Genomic DNA, 23,010 nt, shown 5'->3' with positions numbered 1-23,010 from the left:
GGTGGTCACTTTGAAAATATGGATTTTGTGTTCACATTTTTGAAGTTGTAGCTTATTTCTGACACCCAGGTTTTTGAAAGTTTTTTATTTTTGAAAGTTTGCTGGTTATTTAGCAACGTCCAAAATCTTCTGGGTCGCATTTTTACAGCAATGCTAGTGGAAACTGAACCAGCTAGTGGTGCATACAAAAGCATGGGGCAAATGAAGGAAAGCAGCTCTTTTATTTCAAAAGCACTGAAGACAAAAACAACTACCTCTGTCATGTACTGAGTAAGGAGACCAACTGACATTTACATTTGTATGTCATTTGGATTTGGGATGGTCAGTCAATGTTTTCACTTTCAATATTAAGAATAGTCTGTTCATAGTCTTGTCAACGATGAGCACTTTTATATATACTGTGAGGTTAACAGTTTATATTATTTACAGTAGTGTCCTTAAATGCTGTGAGAATTGGTTTGATACCAAGGCCATTTGACAAACCCTGTCTAATCATATGATACTGAATTTAATTGAAAAATTTGTCAACAGCGATAAACTAAAATTCATACTGATTAAGCCTACATGACTTGCAGCTTGTTTCTAATCACACAGCATGCCACATACTGTACATTGGGTCACTCCAGATGCATCATGGTGAAAAATACTGAATGAAATCTGCAATTTGAGGATATCAACATACAAGGCCAATCAAAAGACCTTCAATTTGCCAACAGGTTTATCTATGTACAGGTAAGATGAGTTTTTATACAGCTAATTTAAACACTTCTCTAACCATTCCCTCGACTACAGCAGTTGCAACTTCTCTCAAACTCTTAAAAACACCTATTCAATTGATATTTGTGAGAGAACAGTTTGTGCACAGTATAAAAAAAATCAAAGGAAAATCTATTTCACTGAAGCAGTAGCGATGGAATGACAAGCAAATTGTGCCCCAGTCATTACCATAGAGCGATGAACAACACCCATTATAGAGGGAGGGAAATCATTTTCTTTGTTGTGAAATGTTCATTGTCGGTGCATTGTCTGGTTCAATGGAGTGATAAGTAAAAGGGTCGCAAAATGCTTTTCTACCACAGAGGATGTTTTACATATCAGGGTACTGACTTAAAATAACCAACCTGCCGATTATGGCGACAGTGCATATAGTCACCTTAGTATTTACACACAAACATAATGCGTCTAACATGCATTTGAAGTCATTTGCACAGACATCTATTTGAACACTTATTTTGCATCGTACTTGTTGACCTAGCATTCAAGATTTCAATCAAGTTTCAAATGATCCACAATCTGTGTCGTTCCACCCTTTTCCATCTCATAAATGTATATTGTATGTCGCATGACCGCACAACGGTTCAGTTATGATGGGAATTTGAGAGAATACACTGATTATAGTGTCCGCAATTCAGTAGTGTAAGCCTCTAGGACTGCTCATAGACAAGCAACTGCTCAGCATTTAATTTCTATGCATCTCTATGTAATAGTTGGCTCAAACTCATACAGCATCTGTAATTGGGCCCTGTTCGCTTCGCAATTTTTAGTTGGTGTTGAAATCAAAAACGTACTTCAACAATTAAAGCTTTGTGCAGCAGGAACACAGAATCAATATTAATTCATGCTGATGTCAAACATGAGCTGCTGTTATTTAAATCCAATTAAATAAATAAGGTTGACTTTCCCAAGCGTTCTAAAAGACAGTCAGCGTGTCATTAGCAGTTTCTTGTCATTGGCTGCAGCATATTAAACTGATGCTCTGTATCACAGAACATAAATATAGAAAGATGGTAACTGCTTAGATCCATGGTCCGTAGACTAGTAGCCTGTGTTCAGTCCCATGTTGTTCAATGTTCATTAGGCTTTGTGATGGAATTTTTTAAAAGATGTTTCGCAACAAAATGAACATTTCTTATTGGACAAAGTCCAGGTAGTCCCGCCCTGTTTGTCTACTTTTCCTGTTTGGTGCCTAATGAACCCTGGCCCTTCTTCCTCCCACAGAAAAGTACCTAACTTCCTTCTGTCTCTCAGAGAAATGTCTTGTAAGCACATCGACGGCACTAGCTTCTGCGAAGGCAAACGAGTTTGTGGTTGTTTGAATTGACTCTAATCCTGGAAACCATGATGATGATGAATGATTGACAGCAGCGGCCCACCATTGTCAGCTTCACTAAAAGGCTGAGCAGGAGTCAGAGGACGAGACAGGTAGCAGACTCCATCACTCACTTAGCAGGGTAACACCACGTTAACAGGCCATCACGGACAACTGTCGTGGGAAGAAAAGAGTTACATGTATAGGAGGAGAAACTGTCAAATGTTCATGTAAATCATAATTTGAGAGGATGTACTCACTGTGGGGAGTGTACTCACTGTGGGGAGTGTACTCACTGCTAAACCAGCCCGTCGTACAGCGATAGAGCCTGGACGATGGACGGGTCTGCTTTGGAGCCCTCCTGGAATTCCTTCAGGGTCAACAATCCGTCTGCGTTCTGAAAAACGACAAATCCTCACATTTGAATAATACTTTATTACATATTACCAAATGGATAATGGCTGGACTGCTGTTTAATATTTAAACCAGTAGAGGGCACTCTTCGTCAGTCTCAGCATAGTGTATAACAGCCTATTTAATGCACCCTTATACAACCCAATCAGTCAGCGTTGGTCTGGCCCAGTTCCGAATGCCTCTTGAGAGAGTATCTAACTCTCCATTGGGTTTGATAAGGAGTCTCTCTGACAAAAAGCCTCTGGGCTTGGGCTAGCTAGTGCCTCCTTGAGGGGGGCATCAGAGTTTTCCGACTGAAAACAGGCCTTCTATGTGAGCAGTGCCAGCCGCACAGGGCACATGCATCCTACTGAGGAAGCTAGGAAGATACATTGGAGCCGTTGGCCTATCTTTCACATGCATTAGACAGGTGTGTGTGATTGGTTTACTCTACCTTGTCCATCATGGCAAAGATTCGGTCCACTCTTTTCTCTGGTGTGTTTTCTTCCTCAGGCAATTCCACCGTGTTCCCCTTTTTGTGACCAAATGTTAAATTTTATTTCATTTAACATATGCATGGTAACACAGACAACCCTCCCACCCTCACAGGCCCTCGTTTACAGAAAATATCACAAATTGCAGGTCATAACAATTCTATTTTTTTTAACAACAGAAGTTAATAACTCTACATTTGCCTCTTTAGCACCATGCATGCAGGACACAGAAAGATCCAGTTTGCAATGTTCATAAATGAAAGCACACATTGACATAATGGCAGAGAGTAAAGTTCCTGCCAACGTAAAGCAATCATTTTTTGCGCTGCTGTAATTCTGGCAAGACATATTCGCTTTTCACAAACAGTAAGAGCCACGGAAGAACAGTGATTGACAGTAGTGGTGTTGGTGAAAAGGGAATCTTTTTTTGCAACAATGGTGGATAAAGACATCAAAACCTGATTCGAAAATGAGGAGACCTCTGGACATTCATGAAACCATATGCAAAGAAGTGCCTTGGGAACCATGGGGGAAAGAGCAAACAATTTGGTACGGGAACTATTTTCATTTGAAATATTTTACGTGGTGTATAGTCGATGTATGAAATAAAAATCGGTCATCTGATGATTGTGATTTCTTGATGATAATGAGATGTTGGAACAGACCGAGGAGCAGTTGATGGCAGTCTGGTAAGGATAGAGCCCTACACCATTGTGTGTTAAGGGATATTGGTTTACTTGCTGCTGTCAGAAAGTATGTATTTAATTTATAGACTAAGGCTGGGATTCAATCCGATCAGAGGAAGAGCTGTGTTATAGCAGGCTTGACATTTTAAAGGTAGTCCTAATTTCCAATTGAGCCGAGGTATGCAGCATTTACCTGAATGCAGTCTCCGCAAATCCGGGAACATTGCCTTTAAAAGGTGCATAATTGACAAAGTGAGATCGAACTGAATCCAATGAGCAGTTGATCAAGCATAGTTTTTTGTTACAGGATTCGTAGTTAGCTCTGTTCCCCATGGTGCACCATAAGCCCGGAGCGCTGCCCATAGCTGCAAATAAACAAAATGAGGTCCCTGGTAAATTATGTTGACGTTGTACCCACCGTGGTCCCCTGTACGCGCGGCTGCGCGCAAACAAACAAACACACACACACATAAATGCCTGTTACCTGCATGAAATTACAGAATATTTCTTTAAATGCTAAACACTACACGGGACAAGGTATCATCTAAACTGTCTCAAAATGGCTCACTTAAGAGCAACAACCAGACGTTCCCATTGAAATGTTGAAATACTGATTATGATGCTCCGTACCCATCAACTAAATTATGAGAATAGATCAAAGCTGAATATTTGATGTTGAGACAACCGAGGAAGAACTTACCACCATCTGGTAAATGGCGTCCACAATATTCAGCATCTCGTCCCGAGTTATGTAACCGTCGTTATCCAGGTCGTAAAGCTTGAAGGCCCCTGCAAAAGCCATAAACAGCACATGGAGGAAACTTTTTTTTTAACCCCGTTTTTTCTCCCCAGTTTCGTGGTATCCAATTGGTAGTTACAGTCTTGTCTCATCGCTGCAACTCCCGTACAGACTCGGCAAAGGTCGAGAGCCGTGCATCCCCCAAAACACAACCCAGCCAAGCCGCACTGCCTCTTGACACAATTCCCACTTAACCCGGAAGCCAGCCGCACCAATGTGTCAGAGGAAACACATTGCACCTGGCGACCGTTTACTGCACAGGACCCACCACAGGAGTCACTAGTGCGCGATGGGACGAGGACATCCTTGCCGGCCAAACCCTCCCCTAACCGGGACGACACTGGGCCAATTGTGCGCCGCCCCATGGGTCTCCCGGTCGCGGCTGGCTGCGACAGAGCCTGGACTCAAATCCAGAATCTAGAGGCACAGCGATGCAGTGTCTTAGACCACTGCGCCACTCGGGAGGCCCAGAGGAATTTGTTATATATTCCTTAGGACTGCTAATATATACAGTAAGGTGACACCTAATTTCACTACGATTGAAATGCATTCTAAAACCTCTACCTGTTAGCCAATTACTACATCAACAACTGTCAGCAGTTGATCAACTCCTGCTAATGACCTGAGGCGTGCAGGGGTGTGGGTGTGTGTGACAGTATCAGCATGTGTGAAACAGGGTGTGTGTCAGTATATCTCGACACTGCATACATAGTGTTTATTCCTGTTATCCCTGCCGTTCAGCTACAACGACAGCTGTGACCACATACAGGCGTCTGGGAAGATTAGAGATCACCTTGTTGATGCAGGAGCCAACATGACTAGGTCAAAGGTCAGTGTGATGAAATGGTAACGCAAAGCAGTGAGAGAATGGGATAGGGAGAGAGAAAGAGAGGGAATTGGTGTGTTATTTTTAATGCTGTGGCTGACTGGGTTTGAAGCTGGGTCGACTGCACACCTCAAGACTGTGCTAGCCTGCTGAGCTAAAGCTTAGGCCCTAGGATATTTTCTCCAGGCTTACATCTGAGCTTCTCGTCCAGGGTCCCTCTGGAGGTGACCGACAGGGCCTGGATGAACTCGGCAAACTCAATACGTCCATCCTGCAGAGAAACAGAAGGAAAGAGGGAGATAAAGAGTTAGTACAAGAAAAGTGGAGAGAAGGAGAGAGACCGTGGAGGAAAGAAGTAGGGGAGCTCAGGGTGCACCCCCCCTCCAAAAAAAACACAATGAAATTGTTCAAAAAGTAGTATACTGGGTCTTTAATAGTCCTGTTTTAGTGGACCGATATAGCCCCCCCCGACTATGGTAAAGCATGTTTGAAAGAGGAAAGAAGGATATAGAGAGAAGAACATGAAACTGATAGACGCATAACCAAAGAAACAGTCACAGCCAGACAGTAGAAAATAATCGACCAGACACAGAAACAGGCTATTTTCTCCACAGAAGAGTGAGAGAGACCGACCATTCAATCTAATCTCACAATCTCTAGGAAAGAACTAAAGTCTGGCTTCTCAATGGAAATGACTGCAGACTGAGAAAATGTAAGCCATTTAGCAAACGCTTTTATCCAAAGAGACTTAGTCTTGCGTGCATACAGCATTTACTTTTGGGTGGTCCCAGGAATCAAACCCATAGTGCAAGCGGCATGCTCAACCAACTGCGCTACAGAGGACCAGTACATTAGCCATGACATAAACATTTCAGTTATGTAATGGAACCCAATCCAAGCATATTATAAGGGATATTAAGTGATGTCCTTTCATACACTAAGCCAGTAAGGTTGTTAATTGGTTTACTGTTGTCCTAGTTTCTAAGAAAATAAAGTGAACATAAATGCGTTCCGCAGGCAGCCTGTTACCTTGTTCTCGTCAAACACATTGAAAACGAAGCTGGCGAACTTGGTGGGGTCACCGAAGGGGAAGAATTGCTTGTAGATCTTCTGGAAGCCAGCTGAATCCAACTGACCACTAGGACAGTCCTTAATAAAACCCTTATACCTGGGGGTGGATGGAGGGAGGAATGAGGAAAGGAAGAAGAGGGAGGAGAGAAAAGAGAGAGGTGGTGAGCGGTGAGACAATGATATCCCTACCGGCCAAACCCTCCCTAACCCGGACGACGCTGGGCCAATTGTGCGTCGCCCCATGGACCTCCCGGTCGCGGCCGGCTGCGACAGAGCCTGGGCTCGAACCCAGAGTCTCTGGTGGCACAGCTAGCACTGCGAGGCCCACCCACCACCATATTTTAACCGTAGGTATGAGGTACTTTTCTGCATAAGCTTCTATTTTTCAACGCCAAACCCACCACTGGTGTGCTTGGCCAAAGAGCTCTATGTTCATGTCACCCTTGCACTGGTTCTAAGCCAAGTGCCAATGCCGTTGATCAAACTCCCGGCGCTCTTACCTTACTGCTACTCAAACAAAACTACCCCTAGCCTTGAGAAAGACCAGTCTTTCATCCAAAACCACACTGTTCAGTTCTTTTACTTTCCCACACTGTATCTGAACGAGGAAGAGATGAGGGACTGACACTGCTCCCACACAAGGGTGTAAGCAGTAGGCTCACTAGTGGATGACAGCGACAGCCTCTGTTTTATTACCGTTTGATGTGTTGTTTGCCTACTCGGCAGACAGAACGATCCCCTGGCATTGTGATTTGTAATCTCTCGCTCGGCTCTATTTATGTCAGCTAGTTAGCACTGTAAACACTTTGGGTGAGAGTCTTCTTCCAGCACTGACTTCACAGCACGGGGTGATGCAAAATCACTTCAAAGACAAGCGAGGCAAAATAGGGATCGGCAGGGTATTGTGGTTGGTGGCGGGCAGAGAAGTTTGTGTGTGGGTGTGTTGTCTCTTTCCAATGGCTTCCTCTCACAGTATGATCTGTGAGCTGAGATAGAAGCTCTCGTAGGCCTTTGTGCAGCTATAGACAGAGACAAACACATTTCAGTCTAGCCCAACTCACAAAGACTGGGGACTGGGGCATGAATGGGTACTGGGGACAGGGGCATGAATGAGTACTGGGTACAGGGGCATGCCTGGGGACTGGGGCATGAGTGGGAACTGGGGATAGGGGCATGAATGGGTACTGGGGACAGGGGCATGAATGGGTACTGGGGACAGGGGCATGAATGGGTACTGGGTACAGGGGCATGCCTGGGGACAGGGGCGGGACTGGGGACAGGGGCATGAATGGGTACTGGGTACAGGGGCATGCCTGGGGACAGGGGAGGGACTGGGGCATGACTGGGGACGGGGCATGACTGGGGACGGGGCATGACTGGGGACTGGGGCATGACTGGGGACTGGGGCATGACTGGGGACTGGGGCATGACTGGGGACTGGGGCATGACTGGGGACTGGGGCATGACTGGGGACGGGGCATGACTGGGGACGGGGCATGACTGGGGACTGGGGCATGACTGGGGACGGGGCATGACTGGGGACGGGGCATGACTGGGGACGGGGCATGAGCATCAGAGTAAAAGCTGTGAGAGGTCATTTTCTCTCTCCTTCTCCTTCTGACTGCTCTTCCTTCTTTGAGTCTACATGTCATGTCGTTCAGTAACATGTCTCTCCGTGGTTCTCGATAAGTTTCTTATCAGAGTGGGAACTTGACCCAGTGTCAACAGCTCTCCATCTGTGGTGTGTACGGGGAGCCACAAGAGGGGGAGCCACAGAACTTGGCACAGAAAGGTTATGAGGTCAAAATAACCTAGCACTGGTCTGAGGTGATGCGTTGTGACAAAAACGTCCTTTGTTTTGATTGGCTATGTCGAACATAAATGTTTAGCTGCTTTTGCGACACCACATCTCTTATATTCTGCTCTTATGGCCAGTTTCAATGCATTGCAGGTGTCTGTAAACTTCACTCAATACTCGTTGATATTTTTACTTATTTAAGTTGTCCTACGGCCAATCGTGCATGTTTTATTTATTTTTTAAACAGTGAGTTCTGCCTAAATATAGTAATGAATCTGGCGACCGGCAAAACGGGTAACTAATCGGAAGCTGGCCGCAACATCAGAACACGGCACCACCTTCGTAACCCCAGAGACTAGCCAGAGGTTATAATGACTATGAGGAGATAACAACAGGGTTGTATACGGCTACCAAGGCAGCAGCTTCTCAGGGTGTGGACCTCTGGCTACAGGCTGAGGGCCAGGCTGGTCTAGCGAGGTTATGTCTGCAGCTGCCACAACTAGTGGTGGTGCCAGCAAAGTCTCAGGCAGGAGAGCTGTGCCACTGGGCTCTGTTGTGGTACCTGGCCCACGTACATATGTGTGTGGCCTGACACCTCAGCCAACACACTGAGTCTGGGCACAGAGCCTGGCCAGCCCACCACCATTCCTCAGAGGATGGCCAATGATAGATTGTTTTCATCAAGCCCTTTTCACTAGGCTTCACAGTGTTCTTTCGAAACACGGGATCCATTTTGTGCCCGAGCGCTCACCACACTTTATAGTGGAGGAGAAAGCAGTGATTTCGCAGGCAGGGGATAGTTATAGGTCATTGCTACTACATTACTGTGACAGGCCAGGTATGAAATGTAGAAAGGACACCCATTGTCTTGCGATGTCACAGGATCTTTACCAACCACCTCAATTTAACGTTTCATTCGAAGGACGGTGTCTGTCCAAATTCAACTCGAGGCATCAGCTACAATACGTTGAAAGCTGTAAGGCCTTTACAAAGATCCTTCTATTTCAAGATGTGTTTACGAAAGCCCGGTGATGCATTGGGTGTCCATGGTAACGAGGGCCGAACAGGAAGGTTGCTGTAACATAAACACTGTAGGAGTTTGCTCAAGTTTTTAGCGTTCCACAAATATGGTTGATGCAAAATCGACAAAACAGAGAGTGCCACTGAGTTCTGGTGCCGACTAGAATGCCAGCTGACTCACCACCTACAGCTGTTGTGCCCTTGAGCAAGGCACTTAACCCCTAACCTGCTCCAGGGGTGCATTGCAGCTTTGCAGTTGAACCTGAGGTTTTCACAGATGTATTACATTGTTGTTGACTGACGGTACACAAGTATAATGGAGCATTTGCAATACGGGGTTGACTTAGTTGTTAGCTGAGACAATAAGAGGAACTTACCATTGTTGTACCTCTTTTTCTGTGACTGCAGACAGAAAACAGAGAAAAAGGGAGATTATTAGAAGAAAAACAATTGACATAAAGACAACACACAAGACCGACAGGAGGTTTTCACTGATGGCTGCTTCATATGTTATTCAGTCGCTGAAATAACTTACATCTGCTGGGAGTGAAATGCTATATGTAACCCTGCTCATCTTAATAATTTAAAGATAATATATAAACATAAAAAGACTAAATAAAAGGTAGAGAATGTATGAATAATGAAACCCCCCTATGGAGTGATTTTAGTGCCAACAGAAAGTCTATTTCTTAACACAAATTCAAAATGAAGAAATTCAGATTCGATTTCTGGTGCAACTAATATAATATATATAATATATAACTAATAACTCCATACATCTCTATACCATCCTGGTTTACCTTAGCTGTGTTTTCCCCCCTATAAGAACGAACATCAATACATCATAAATGTTAACACCATGTGCACTGTTAACAAGTGTATATTCTGTTATTATTCTGTTATTACTCCAGATATCAGCGTGCACCAATTGTATTTATCAGGAGTCAACTGCATTTGTTAAAACATAGGTATTTTCTGACAAACTAATAGTTCCTGACAAACGGCGAAGCAACAGCACCACAAGTCTATTTGGATGGGCTTGCACGGGCCTCCATCACCATTCTTTTGACAGCACAGGCAGCTGTCACGCCCTGACCATAGAGAGCTTTTATTTTCTATGTTGGTTAGGTTGGGGTGTGATTTAAGGGTGGGTTATCTAGGTGAATTATATTTCTATGTTGGCCTAGTATGGTTCCCAATCAGAGGCAGCTGTTTATCGTTGTCTCTGATTGGGGATCATATTTAGGTAGCCATTTTCCCATTGTGCTTTGTGGGATCTTGTCTATGTATAGTTGCCTGTGAGCATTATATTAGCGTCACGTTTCGTTTGTTCGTTTTGTTGTTTTGTTCTTTAAAGTTTTCTATTCCAAAATAAAGGATGGAAACATACCACGCTGCATCTTGATCCACTTCTTATAACGATAATGACAGAAGATCCCACCACAAACGGACCAAACAGTGTGGCCAGGAGGAGAAGACATCCTGGACTTGGGAGGAGATAATGGCAGGAGACGAAAGCCTTCCATGGAAGCAGACACAGGAGGATCAACGGCGACTCCGAAGTTCACGACCACGACGGAAGCCCCAGAGGCAGCCCCCCCCAAAAATGTTGGGGTGGGGCACATGGGTTGGTCGGCGGAGCCGAGGGGCGAGTCTGAGAGCAAAGAGGAATATTGGGATAGACTGAGCGAGGAGTATTGTGAGATAGTTGAGGGGAGTGATGAGGTAGAGTGGATGTTTTGGTGTCTGGAGCAAGACAGTCGCCGTGAGGAGCGTGGGACCAGTTTTGCGGAGATACGCAATGTGTCTTCAGTGCGCATCCACAGCCCGGTGCGTTCTGTGCCAGCTACTCGCACTTACCGTGCGAAAGTGAGCATCCATCCAGGATGGGTTGTGTCGGCTCAGCGCTCCTGGTCTCCAGTACGTCTCCTTGGTCCAGGATATCCTGTGCCTGCTCTATGCACTGTGTCGCCAGTGCGCCTTCACAGCCTAGTGCGTCCTGTGCCAGCGCCCCACACTTGCCGGGCTAAAGTGAGCATCCAGCCAGGACGCGTTGTGCCAGCTCTATGCTCCAGACCTCCAGTGCGCCTCCACGGCCCAGTATATCCTGCGCCGGCCATACGTACTGTGTCTCCAGTGCGCCTCCACAGTCCAGTACGTCCTGTGCCTCCTCCCGCACTCGCCCTGAGGTGCGTGTCATCAGCCCGGTGCCACCTGTACCGATCCCACACATCAGGCCTTCAGTGCACCTCCACAGTCCAGAGCTTCCGGCGACGGTCCGGAGCCTCCTGAGACGGTCCGCGGTCCAGGACCTCCAGCGGGGGTTCTCAGGCAGGAGCCTCCTGTGAGGGTTCCCAGTCCGGAGCCTCCAGCGACAATCTACGGTCTGGAATCCCCGGCGAAGAACCACGGTCCGGAGTCCCCGGCGACGATCTACGGTCCGGAGTCCCCGGCGACGATCTACTGTCTGGAGTCCCCGGCGAAGAACCACGGTCCGGAGTCCCCGGAGACGATCTACGGTCTGGAGTCCCCGGCGAAGAACCACGGTCTGGAGTCCCCGGAGACGATCTACGGTCTGGAGTCCCCGGCGAAGATCTACGGTCTGGAGTCCCCGGCGAAGAACCACGGTCCGGAGTCCCCGGCGACGATCTACGGTCCGGAGTCCCCGGAGACGATCTACGGTCCGGAGTCCCCGGCGAAGATCTACGGTCCGGAGTCCCCGGCGAAGAACCACGGTCCGGAGTCCCCGGCGACGATCTACGGTCCGGAGTCCCCGGAGACGATCTACGGTCCGGAGTCCCCGGCGACGATCTACTGTCCAGTTCCTCTGGCGACGATCCACAATCCTGTTCTTCCGGCAACGAGCCACGGTCCGGTTCCTCCGATGACGTGTCCACGAGCGGAGTGGGTACTTCGCCCTGCACCGGAGCTGCCCCCGACAGTAGATGCCCACCCGGACCCTCCCCTAATTGGGTCAGGTTTTGCGGCCGGAGTCCACACCTTTGGGAGGGGTACTGTCACACCCTGACCATAGAGAGCTTTTATTCTCTATGTTGGTTAGGTCGGGTGTGATTTAAGGGTGGGTTATCTAGGGAAATTATATTTCTATGTTGGCCTAGTATGGTTCCCAATCAGAGGCAGCTGTTTATCGTTGTCTCTGATTGAGGATCATATTTAGGTAGCCATTTTCTCATTGTGCTTTGTGGGATCTTGTCTATGTATAGTTGCCTGTGAGCATTATATTAGCGTCACGTTTCGTTTGTTCATTTTGTTGTTTTGTTCTTTAAAGTTTTCTATTCCAAAATAAAGGATGGAAACATACCACGCTGCATCTTGGTCCACTTCTTATAACGATCGTGACAGCAGCTTAGTGATGAAATCAACTTAATGGGCTGCCTCTGTTCTTCAGAAAGAGACAGATGCCACTTTGCATAGCATCAGAGTGTTTAAAACTCAAGAGAGATATTGAGACAGCACTTGAGCTAATAGTGGATCAAGAACAGTGGAACAGGAACTTCATTGCCCCTCCCCCAAAAAACAGAAACCCACTGCCATTGGATACACTACAGTTCAAATGTGAACATTTCTGACATGATTTCATAGAGATGCGAAGTCTACCTTAAAATAACACATCTCCATACTCCCTCATTTCCTTTACTCAGTCGTACGGGTGGAAGAAAAAAAACATCCAACTTCATTAAATAAAATCTACTACCTTGGGTCCGGGGAAAAAAAGCCTCGTGGGCTCTCGGAAGCAATTCATCTCCATGGAAACCAGAGAACATATGCATACCAGGGGGAACAAAAGCCTTGTGGGCTCTCGGAAGCAATTCATCTCCATGGAAACCAGAGAACATATGCATACCAGGGGGAACAAAAGCCTCGTGGGCTCTCGGAAGCAATTCATCTCCATGGAAACCAGAGAACATATGCATACCAGGGGGGAAAAAAGCCTCGTGGGCTCTCGGAAGCAATTCATCTCCATGGAAACCAGAGAACATATGCATACCAGGGGGAAAAAAAGCCTCGTGGGCTCTCGGAAGCAATTCATCTCCATGGAAACCAGAGAACATATGCATACCAGGGGGAAAAAAGCCTCGTGGGCATCTCCATGGAAACCAGAGAACATAGCAATTCATCTCCATGGAAACCAGAGAACATATGCATACCAGGGGAAAAAAGCCTCGTGGGCTCTCGGAAGCAATTCATCTCCATGGAAACCAGAGAACATATGCATACCAGGGGGAAAAAAAGCCTCGTGGGCTCTCGGAAGCAATTCATCTCCATGGAAACCAGAGAACATATGCATACCAGGGGGGAAAAAAGCCTCGTGGGCTCTCGGAAGCAATTCATCTCCATGGAAACCAGAGAACATATGCATACCAGGGGGAACAAAAGGTAGAGCTGTAGTAGACAATAAGAAATATTCTGACTGTGAGTGAGTGCAGAACGTATATGAGTGAGAGAGTATTGAGTTATTAGCCTGCAATTGGTGGTAGCAGTGGGATGTTATGCTGTTGTTAAACAATACTCACTGTTTATGGTCAAATATATATATATATATTCTACCTGCAACCAAAAAGGGTTCTTCAAAGGGTTCTCCTATGGGAACAGCCAAAGAACCCTTTTAGGTTCTAAATAGCTAATTTTTTCCCTAAGAGTGTAGGAGGAAGAGAGTACTGGGAGGAGGAAAGTAGGGGGAGGAGGAAGGGAAGAGGACAGTAGGGGGAAACAAAGAAAGAGGGAGGCTTTAAAAGGAGAAAAGATATGGAGTGAGCCTCTCCAAGCGAAGGGCAGAGCAATAAGAAATAAGACGAGCTGCAGTCATGCTGAAAAGAAGAAGAGGACAGAGTGGAAGAGAGTAGGGAGAGGAAGCAACAACAGAGAGGCAGACAGAGAAAAAGGGAAGAACAAAGGAAGAGCTAGATGGAAAGGGGAGAAGGGGAGTTAGAAGCAGGAAGGAGGACTAGACCTAGAGCGTGCATAGTGCAGAGCTATCGAAAGCTTTGTGGATGAGTGTGTGCACGTGCGCATGGTATAGTGAGTTTGACTGTTGCTTGTGCTGATGGATTGAGGCAATATGATCCTTTGAGCCAATGTGTGTGACTGTGTGTGTGCAGTATGGAGAGTGTGTGTACTGTGTGTGTGCAGTATGGAGAGAATGTGTGTACTGTGTGTGTGCAGTATGGAGAGAGTGTGTGTACTGTGTGTGTGCAGTATGGAGAGAGTGTGTGTACTGTGTGTGTACAGTATGGAGAGAGTGTGTGTACTGTGTGTGTGTGTGGGTGGGCGTGTTTATGGCTTTAGCGGAGGCTGGCTCTTAGAGCTATGCCAATGAGAACCTAATTATACCCTTCCATTTCTCAAGGAAAAACAATTACAGGGTCAAAAGAAACAGAGCAGAAAACAGGAGAAGCTTATCTGACAACAGCAAGATCATGCAAGACTGCAAAAAAGGGCTTTATAAATACATTTGACTGATTTCAACAAGTCAACCAACTAAATCAGCTAACTCAAAACGCATTTACGCCAGCCCCCTAAGTTATCACCAGTAACCCTGCACATTGATTTGGTACTGACCCTGTATATAGAGTATATTCTCGTGTGGTTTTATTTCTTGTGTGTTTTTATTATTACTGCATTGACCAATAAAACCTGATTTGATTATTAGTATCTTATCTTTCTTACCTTTGATATTTAGTACGCCATTGTTGGGAAAGAGCTTGCAAGTAAGCATTTCACTGTACACCTGTTGTGATTACACCTGTTGTATCCTGTGTACTTGACAAATAAATGTTGATTTTATCTGATTGATTTGTCATGTCTCAGTGGACTAAATCAGTGTTTCCCAGACTCGGTCCTGGGGCACTCTCTCTTGGTGCACCATTAGTTTTCTGCCCCAGCACTTACTACGCAGCTGACTCAAATAACCAACTCATCATCAAGCTTTGATGATTTGAATCAGCTGTGTAGTGCTAGAGCAAAAACCAAAACGTGCACCCAGGGGGGGACCCCAGGACCGAGTTTGGGAAACCCTAGACTAAATTACCTCAGTGAGAGATGTGTAGTAAACAAAAGCTGCTTTCTCGTCATTCCTTTTTGCATGCCCAGCACTTTCCTCCTCAGGACTGAATAGACTTCCATGACCAATTCACTCTCCAGAGTACATGAGAGCCATCTTAAGTGCTTCTCGTCATATCACTATCACCCTGTATTAAAACTGAAACATTGACTGTGGTGAATGCTGATTGCTGAGGCAATGAGACTAAATGAAAGTGATCTCCCTGCGATGAAGTTGCATTCAGAACCAAAGAGTGATGTCTCAACCGCACCCTCTACCCGACAGCATTTTAGGTTGGCACACATACTGCTATAATTAGGAAACGCGAGACCCCGTGTGAGAGCATGAAATTAGCCCGTTTGACATGCTCACTTCCCTTCTCAATGGGGGGCGTCTTCATCCACACATACACACACACACTAGTTCACACGCTACACCTCACCATGAAAGATGTCTCTTGCCATTACACACATACACACTAGTTCACACGCTACACCTCACCATGAAAGATGTCTCTTGCCATTACACACACACACACACACACACACACACACTAGTTCACACGCTACACCTCACCATGAAAGATGTCTCTTGCCATTACACACATACACACACACTAGTTCACACGCTACACCTCACCATGAAAGATGTCTCTTGCCATTACACACACACACACACACACACACACACACTAGTTCACACGCTACACCTCACCATGAAAGATGTCTCTTGCCATTACACACATACACACACACTAGTTCACACGCTACACCTCACCATGAAAGATGTCTCTTGCCATTACACACACACACACACACACACACTAGTTCACACGCTACACCTCACCATGAAAGATGTCTCTTGCCATTACACACACACACACACACACACACACTAGTTCACACGCTACACCTCACCATGAAAGATGTCTCTTGCCATTACACACATACACACACACTAGTTCACACGCTACACCTCACCATGAAAGATGTCTCTTGCCATTACACACACACACACACACACACACTAGTTCACACGCTACACCTCACCATGAAAGATGTCTCTTGCCATTACACACACACACACACACACTAGTTCACACGCTACACCTCACCATGAAAGATATCTCTTGCCATTACACACATACACACACACTAGTTCACACGCTACACCTCACCATGAAAGACGTCTCTTGCCATTACACACATACACACACACACTAGTTCACACGCTACACCTCACCATGAAAGATGTCTCTTGCCATTACACACACACACACACTAGTTCACACGCTACACCTCACCATGAAAGATGTCTCTTGCCATTACACACACACACACACACACACTAGTTCACACGCTACACCTCACCATGAAAGATGTCTCTTGCCATTACACACACACACACACACACACTAGTTCACACGCTACACCTCACCATGAAAGACGTCTCTTGCCATTACACACATACACACACACACACTAGTTCACACGCTACACCTCACCATGTAAGATGTCTCTTGCCATTACACACACACACACACTAGTTCACACGCTACACCTCACCATGAAAGATGTCTCTTGCCATTACATACACACACACACACTAGTTCACACGCTACACCTCACCATGAAAGATGTCTCTTGCCATTACACACACACACACACACTAGTTCACACGCTACACCTCACCATGAAAGATGTCTCTTGCCATTACATACACACACACACACGTTCTACACCTCACCATGAAAGATGTCTCTTGCCATTACACACACACACACACACACTAGTTCACACGCTACACCTCCCATGAAAGATGTCTCTTGCCATTACACACTAGTTCACACGCTACACCTCACCATGAAAGATGTCTCTTGCCATTACACACACACACACACACACACACACTAGTTCACACGCTACACCTCACCATGAAAGATGTCTCTTGCCATTACATACACACACACACACTAGTTCACACGCACACCTCACCATGAAAGATGTCTCTTGTTACACACACACACACACACACTAGTTCACACGCTACACCTCACCATGAAAGATGTCTCTTGCCATTACACACATACACACACACTAGTTCACACGCTACACCTCACCATGAAAGATGTCTCTTGCCATTACACACACACACACACACACACACTAGTTCACACGCTACACCTCACCATGAAAGATGTCTCTTGCCATTACACACACTAGTTCACACGCTACACCTCACCATGAAAGATGTCTCTTGCCATTACACACACACACACACACACTAGTTCACACGCTACACCTCACCATGAAAGATATCTCTTGCCATTACACACATACACACACACTAGTTCACACGCTACACCTCACCATGAAAGACGTCTCTTGCCATTACACACATACACACACACACTAGTTCACACGCTACACCTCACCATGAAAGATGTCTCTTGCCATTACACACACACACACACTAGTTCACACACCTCACCATGAAAGATGTCTCTTGCCATTACACACACACACACACACAGTTCACACGCTACACCTCACCATGAAAGATGTCTCTTGCCATTACACACACACACACACACACACTAGTTCACACGCTACACCTCACCATGAAAGATGTCTCTTGCCATTACACACATACACACACACACTAGTTCACACGCTACACCTCACCATGTAAGATGTCTCTTGCCATTCACACTAGTTCACACGCTACACCTCACCATGAAAGATGTCTCTTGCCATTACATACACACACACACACTAGTTCACACGCTACACCTCACCATGAAAGATGTCTCTTGCCATTACACACACACACACACACTAGTTCACACGCTACACACACACTAGTTCACACGCTACTCACCATGAAAGATGTCTCTTGCCATTACATACACACACACACACTAGTTCACACGCTACACCTCACCATGAAAGATGTCTCTTGCCATTACACACACACACACACACACTAGTTCACACGCTACACCTCCCATGAAAGATGTCTCTTGCCATTACATACACACACACACACCTACACCTCACCATGAAAGATGTCTCTTGCCATTACACACACACACACACACACACACTAGTTCACACGCTACACCTCACCATGAAAGATGTCTCTTGCCATTACATACACACACACACACTAGTTCACACGCTACACCTCACCATGAAAGATGTCTCTTGCCATTACACACACACACACACACACTAGTTCACACGCTACACCTCACCATGAAAGATGTCTCTTGCCATTACACACACACACACACTAGTTCACACGCTACACCTCACCATGAAAGATGTCTCTTGCCATTACACACACACACACACACACTAGTTCACACGCTACACCTCACCATGAAAGATGTCTCTTGCCATTACACACACACACACACACTAGTTCACACGCTACACCTCACCATGAAAGATGTCTCTTGCCATTACACACATACACACACAGGAACATAATCTTCTGATTTATTTCTGTGAAATCTCTTCTGAATTCTAACTAGCTAACAAATTATCAAGGCTGAGCAGAGAAGCTTAAATATGCACTATGCGGATATGATGACAATAATATATTTGATTTAAAAAGCATTTTTCATAACAACAACGATTATGGTGACATCCTTACCGCCCAATGTATTACTATTGTCAGGTGAAATTGTTGCATACAGCACCTTTAAAGATGCACTATGCAGAAATCACACCGTCATTTCCTGGTTCCTAAAATTAGAATAATTTGCCTAATTTCAGTTTATGTGACAAAACAAGGAAGTATAGTGTAGAGCAGGGATCATCAACTAGATTCAGCTGCGGGCAATTTTTTTTCTTGAGCAAATGGTCGGGGGGCTGGAACATAATTACAAATAATTTGTAGACTGCAAATGAAGCGCAAGAAGCCCAAACAGATATAATATTGGAATAAAACAATAATTTCAAACCTTACTTACATTTGTTTATGATCATGTGTCTTTCTATTATTCGTGGAAATACATGGGAATAGATTTGCCAAATTAAAATCACTTGATGCTGATTTCCTAGTGATTTTAACGTTTTTTATATCCAACAATGAAAATTGAACTCATCTCTGGACCTCGAAACTGGTTCCACTGCATTTTTTTCATTTTCCCCCTTTAATCAGGGACTGATTTGGATCTGGGACACCAGGTGTGTGCTATTAATTGGGGCGGCAGGTAGCCTACTGGTTAGAGCGTTGGATTAGCATTGAATCCCCGAGCTGACAAGGTTAAAACAAATCTGTTGTTCTGCCCCTGAACAAGTTAACCCACTGTTCCTAGGCTGTCATTGAAAATAAGAATTTGTTGTTAACTGACTTGCATAAAGACAAAAAATATCAGGTAGAACAGAAAACTAGCAGTCTCTGGACCTCGTAGGTTAAGAGTTGAATAACCCTGCTGTAGAGAATGATTGTATATTTTTTTATTTTACCTTTATTTAACCAGGCAGTTAAGAACACATTCTTATTTTCAATGACTGCCTGGGAACAGTCTGTTTTAACCTGTTTCTGTAACCTGTTCTGCCTGTTCAGGGGCAGAACGACAGATTTGTACCTTGTCAGCTCGGGGGTTTGAACCCGCAACCTTCCGGTTACTAGTCCAACGCTCTAACCACTAGGCTACGCTGCCGCCCCTAAACAGCTCTTTAATAATGGGAAGCATAGAAATAGCGCACATAGGCCAGATATACTGCTTCTTAGACTTGCTTGCAATGAGAATGACAGATCTATAACACACATTTCTGAATGAATTTGGTCAGGTCACCCAAAAAGTTACATATTGCAGCTTTAAATATTGTGTTTTTTCAGAAGATACAAAAGAAGGTAGCTTTTGAGAATGTCAGCCATCTCATTGAGTGTTCTTGACCAGAGAAACAGTGAGACATAACAGACATGGTAGTCGGCTTTTATCGTTATCCGCAAGAGTTTACCTTCACTCCGTGGGGGTGTTCCTCGAGGTCTGGTTCAACCTTTGACCCTGCTAAAGGTCAGAGTTTATCTCTGTTAGTATGGTGGTGAGTGATAAACAAGCCACACACACTACTGTAGGGGAAAGCATTCCGCTCTCACCATGTAGACATATCTATAGCCTGTAAAGGTTTCTCAAAAGGACAGATACAGCTATTTAGTTATTGCTTTACTTGATTACATTTTAGCCTACTCTGATGTAGTGCAGCACATTATTTGGTCGACATTGTTCTAAAGCATGGCTTCATAATCTTCATTAGAAGTATTGCATCAAGCGCTAAACGGATTTCGAGTGACTACTGAGTCTCTAACGTGTATTAGCACACCTGAGGGAAAGCCATTCAATCTGAGAGGAAGATGTACTACAATGGTTGCTGTGTCCATGTCTTCAAACCACATTACCGAATGTCTATCACCTTCCAAAGGCTGGACGACCAATTTACAACAGTGTAATAAACTGAAATACTTTTCAGATATTCAATATATATGATTTAATGAGTCTCTCTTTAGTTGGGGATTTGAGATTTGCTCGTTAACATCTTAATGTTCAAATGTGTAGTATGGCAGGAGTAGCTGAAAAGTTTACATAGCAAAGAAAGTTGCATAATTGTCTCCCACCATAGGATCGCCATTACAAATGTGTCTTTCTTTCTATTTATTTGGCTTTTGCATACAATTAATCACTATCCAAGACTTGGACAAAGCACCTTACCTGATGATCACTTGGCTGTCTCTCAACAACAGTGTGCTGTTTTAAAGTCAAGGATCGCAACCAACGGGTAAGTCATGTCATTTTACCTAAGGCTCTATTGTAAAATGCTAGATTAATTTCAAGGCATCCTCTTCTGTAGCAATCAAATGTTAATGTTTTTTTAAGGTTGGGCCATCAAAGACAGCACAGAACAGTGGCGGTTGGAGAGGGAATGAGAAAGTCTAAAAATAAATGAGTGTTAAAAAAAAAAGGAAAACGGTCTGCTATATCAAGACAGACTGGCAGAAAAGAAAGAAAAGGGATAAATGAAAAGAGTCTAACCTAAAGATATAGAAAGAAAGTGCTATACTTACAGTAGGTTTTCCTGGTCAGCTCCTCCACCATTTCAGGCTTTAGTTTGCTGTTGGACTTCCCCATAGCTCAAGCATATGCCTTTAAGCCTTTCTCCACGTGCTTTAAAAGACTCTCAGTTCTGCCACCTTCATTACCATTTAAAATAAAATATATATATATATATAATCAAAAAATACTTCTTAAAGTATTGCTCTTCAAGTAGAAGACATAAAATTAAGTGGAATTATAGAAAAAAAAGGGAAAAAACTATCAGGAAAAGGCAAAGAATACTATGAAAGAGCAGCAGTAGCGTTAGTCTCTCCTCTCGGCGTAGCAGGATGAGTCTGGAGAGAGGAGGGCTGTAGCCTGTAAACCACTCAGCCGTGTTACTCCTGCTTCCTGCAATCCTGGCTTGCTGCTGCTGGAACACCCTACTGGGAATAGGGTGGAAGAGAGGAGGGAGTGTGTGAGTGTGTGTATACAGTATGTGTGTGTGGCCAGCCGGGAATGTGTTGATACTGTTCACCCCTGGCAACAGGAGCCACTCCTCCTCATGTACTCTCTCTCTCTATATATATACAGTGCCTTCAGAAAGTATTCACACACCTTGACTTTTTCTACATTTTGTTGTGTTACAAACTGGGATTCAAATGGATTTGTCATTTTTTGTCAACAATCTACACAAAATTATCTGTAATATCAAAAAGGAAGAAAAATTCTAACATTGTAAAAAAAAAGAAGAAATAAAACACTAATATATATTTATTAGATAGGTATTCAACCACCTGAGTCAATACATGTTAGAATCACCTTTGGCAATGATTACAGTCTTTCTGGGTAAGTCTCTAAGAGCTTTGCACACCTGGATTGTAAAATATTTGCACATTATTCTTGTTAAAATTCTTCTAGCTCTGTCAAGTTGGTTGTTGGTCATAGCTAGACAGCCATTTTCAAGTCTTGCCATCAATTTTCAAGCCGATTTAAGTCAAAACTGTAACTCGGCCACTCAGGAACATTCAATGTTGACTTAGTAAGCAACTCCAGCGTATATTTGCCGTTGTCTTTTAGGTTATTGTCCTGCTGAAAGTTGAATTTGTCTCCCAGTGTCTGTTAAAAATAAGACTGAACCAAGTTATCCTCTAGGATTTTGCCTGTGCTTAGCTCTATTCGGTTTCTTTTTATCCTAAAAAGCTTCCTAGTCCTTGCCAATGACAAGCATACCTATAACATGATGCATCCGCCACCATGCTTGAAAACAAGGGGGTAATTGAGCTTGACAAAATGTGCACTAAAGTATCTTCCAATAAACACCAGGGATATGTGTGGCTATTGAAAGAAAACCTTTAGATTTTCCAGTTGACTTCAACAAGAGTATAGGCCTCTGAGAAATAAAATGTTTGCATGGTACCCATTTTAATAAGATATTGACTGGCAGGCTACATCTCAAAGGAATAATCCAAAAGTGCTTCTCCTACTACCTGGGCACAGGGCTTCAGTTTTCTCCGCAACTCTGAGGTTTGTACCTTTGAGGTTCTATGTATAACTAAACCATGCAGAAAATCATCAGAACAAAAAAGTCCCGGTTGGCTAAAGCCCATCCCACCTGTCTCTATCCCTCCCAGAATAATCTATAACAGAAGGACTTTGTTGTTATACGTGGGTTCCTGCACTGATCAAAACAAGGGGACTGCTCGCAGATAGTCCAGCTTTATGGC

General features: G+C 44.6%; 1 protein-coding gene across 3 annotated transcripts; it reads right to left on the bottom strand.

Moving 5' to 3' along the window:
* Positions 1-202: 202 nt before the first annotated feature.
* Positions 203-21,725, bottom strand: ncs1a (neuronal calcium sensor 1a). Of its 3 annotated transcripts, none has more exons than XM_065017260.1 (9): positions 21,316-21,725; positions 9,554-9,578; positions 6,317-6,455; positions 5,480-5,558; positions 4,363-4,451; positions 4,081-4,101; positions 2,937-3,014; positions 2,350-2,486; positions 203-2,263 (listed from the first exon to the last, which is right to left on the bottom strand). In XM_065017260.1, the coding sequence occupies exons 1-8, from the start codon at positions 21,377-21,379 to the stop codon at positions 2,388-2,390; spliced, it is 594 nt and encodes a 197-aa protein (XP_064873332.1). In that variant the 5' UTR covers positions 21,380-21,725; the 3' UTR covers positions 203-2,263; positions 2,350-2,387. The 3 variants fall into 3 exon arrangements, with proteins under 3 accessions (XP_064873332.1, XP_029503563.1, XP_029503567.1); XM_029647703.2 differs by having other exon boundaries at positions 2,368-2,486; XM_029647707.2 differs by lacking the exon at positions 4,081-4,101 and having other exon boundaries at positions 2,368-2,486.
* Positions 21,726-23,010: the final 1,285 nt, after the last annotated feature.

The sequence above is a fragment of the Oncorhynchus nerka genome, linkage group LG4 (assembly GCF_034236695.1).
Source record: "Oncorhynchus nerka isolate Pitt River linkage group LG4, Oner_Uvic_2.0, whole genome shotgun sequence".
NCBI classification, from domain to species: domain Eukaryota; kingdom Metazoa; phylum Chordata; class Actinopteri; order Salmoniformes; family Salmonidae; genus Oncorhynchus; species Oncorhynchus nerka.
Note: the sequence above shows the minus strand (reverse complement) of the source record. Positions and strands in the feature narration are given on the sequence as shown.

What these genes read in the sequence shown, in the direction of transcription:
- ncs1a (XM_065017260.1), bottom strand. Translation starts at nt 21,379, where the DNA reads ATGGGGAAGTCCAACAGCAAACTAAAGCCTGAAATGGTGGAGGAGCTG. An exon ending in GCTGACCAGGAAAACCTACT is followed by an intron (nt 9,579 to 21,315) that starts GTAAGTATAGCA and finishes TTCTGTCTGCAG; the next exon opens with TCACAGAAAAAGAGGTACAA. An exon ending in ATGTGTTTGACGAGAACAAG is followed by an intron (nt 5,559 to 6,316) that starts GTAACAGGCTGC and finishes GTTTCTCTGCAG; the next exon opens with GATGGACGTATTGAGTTTGC.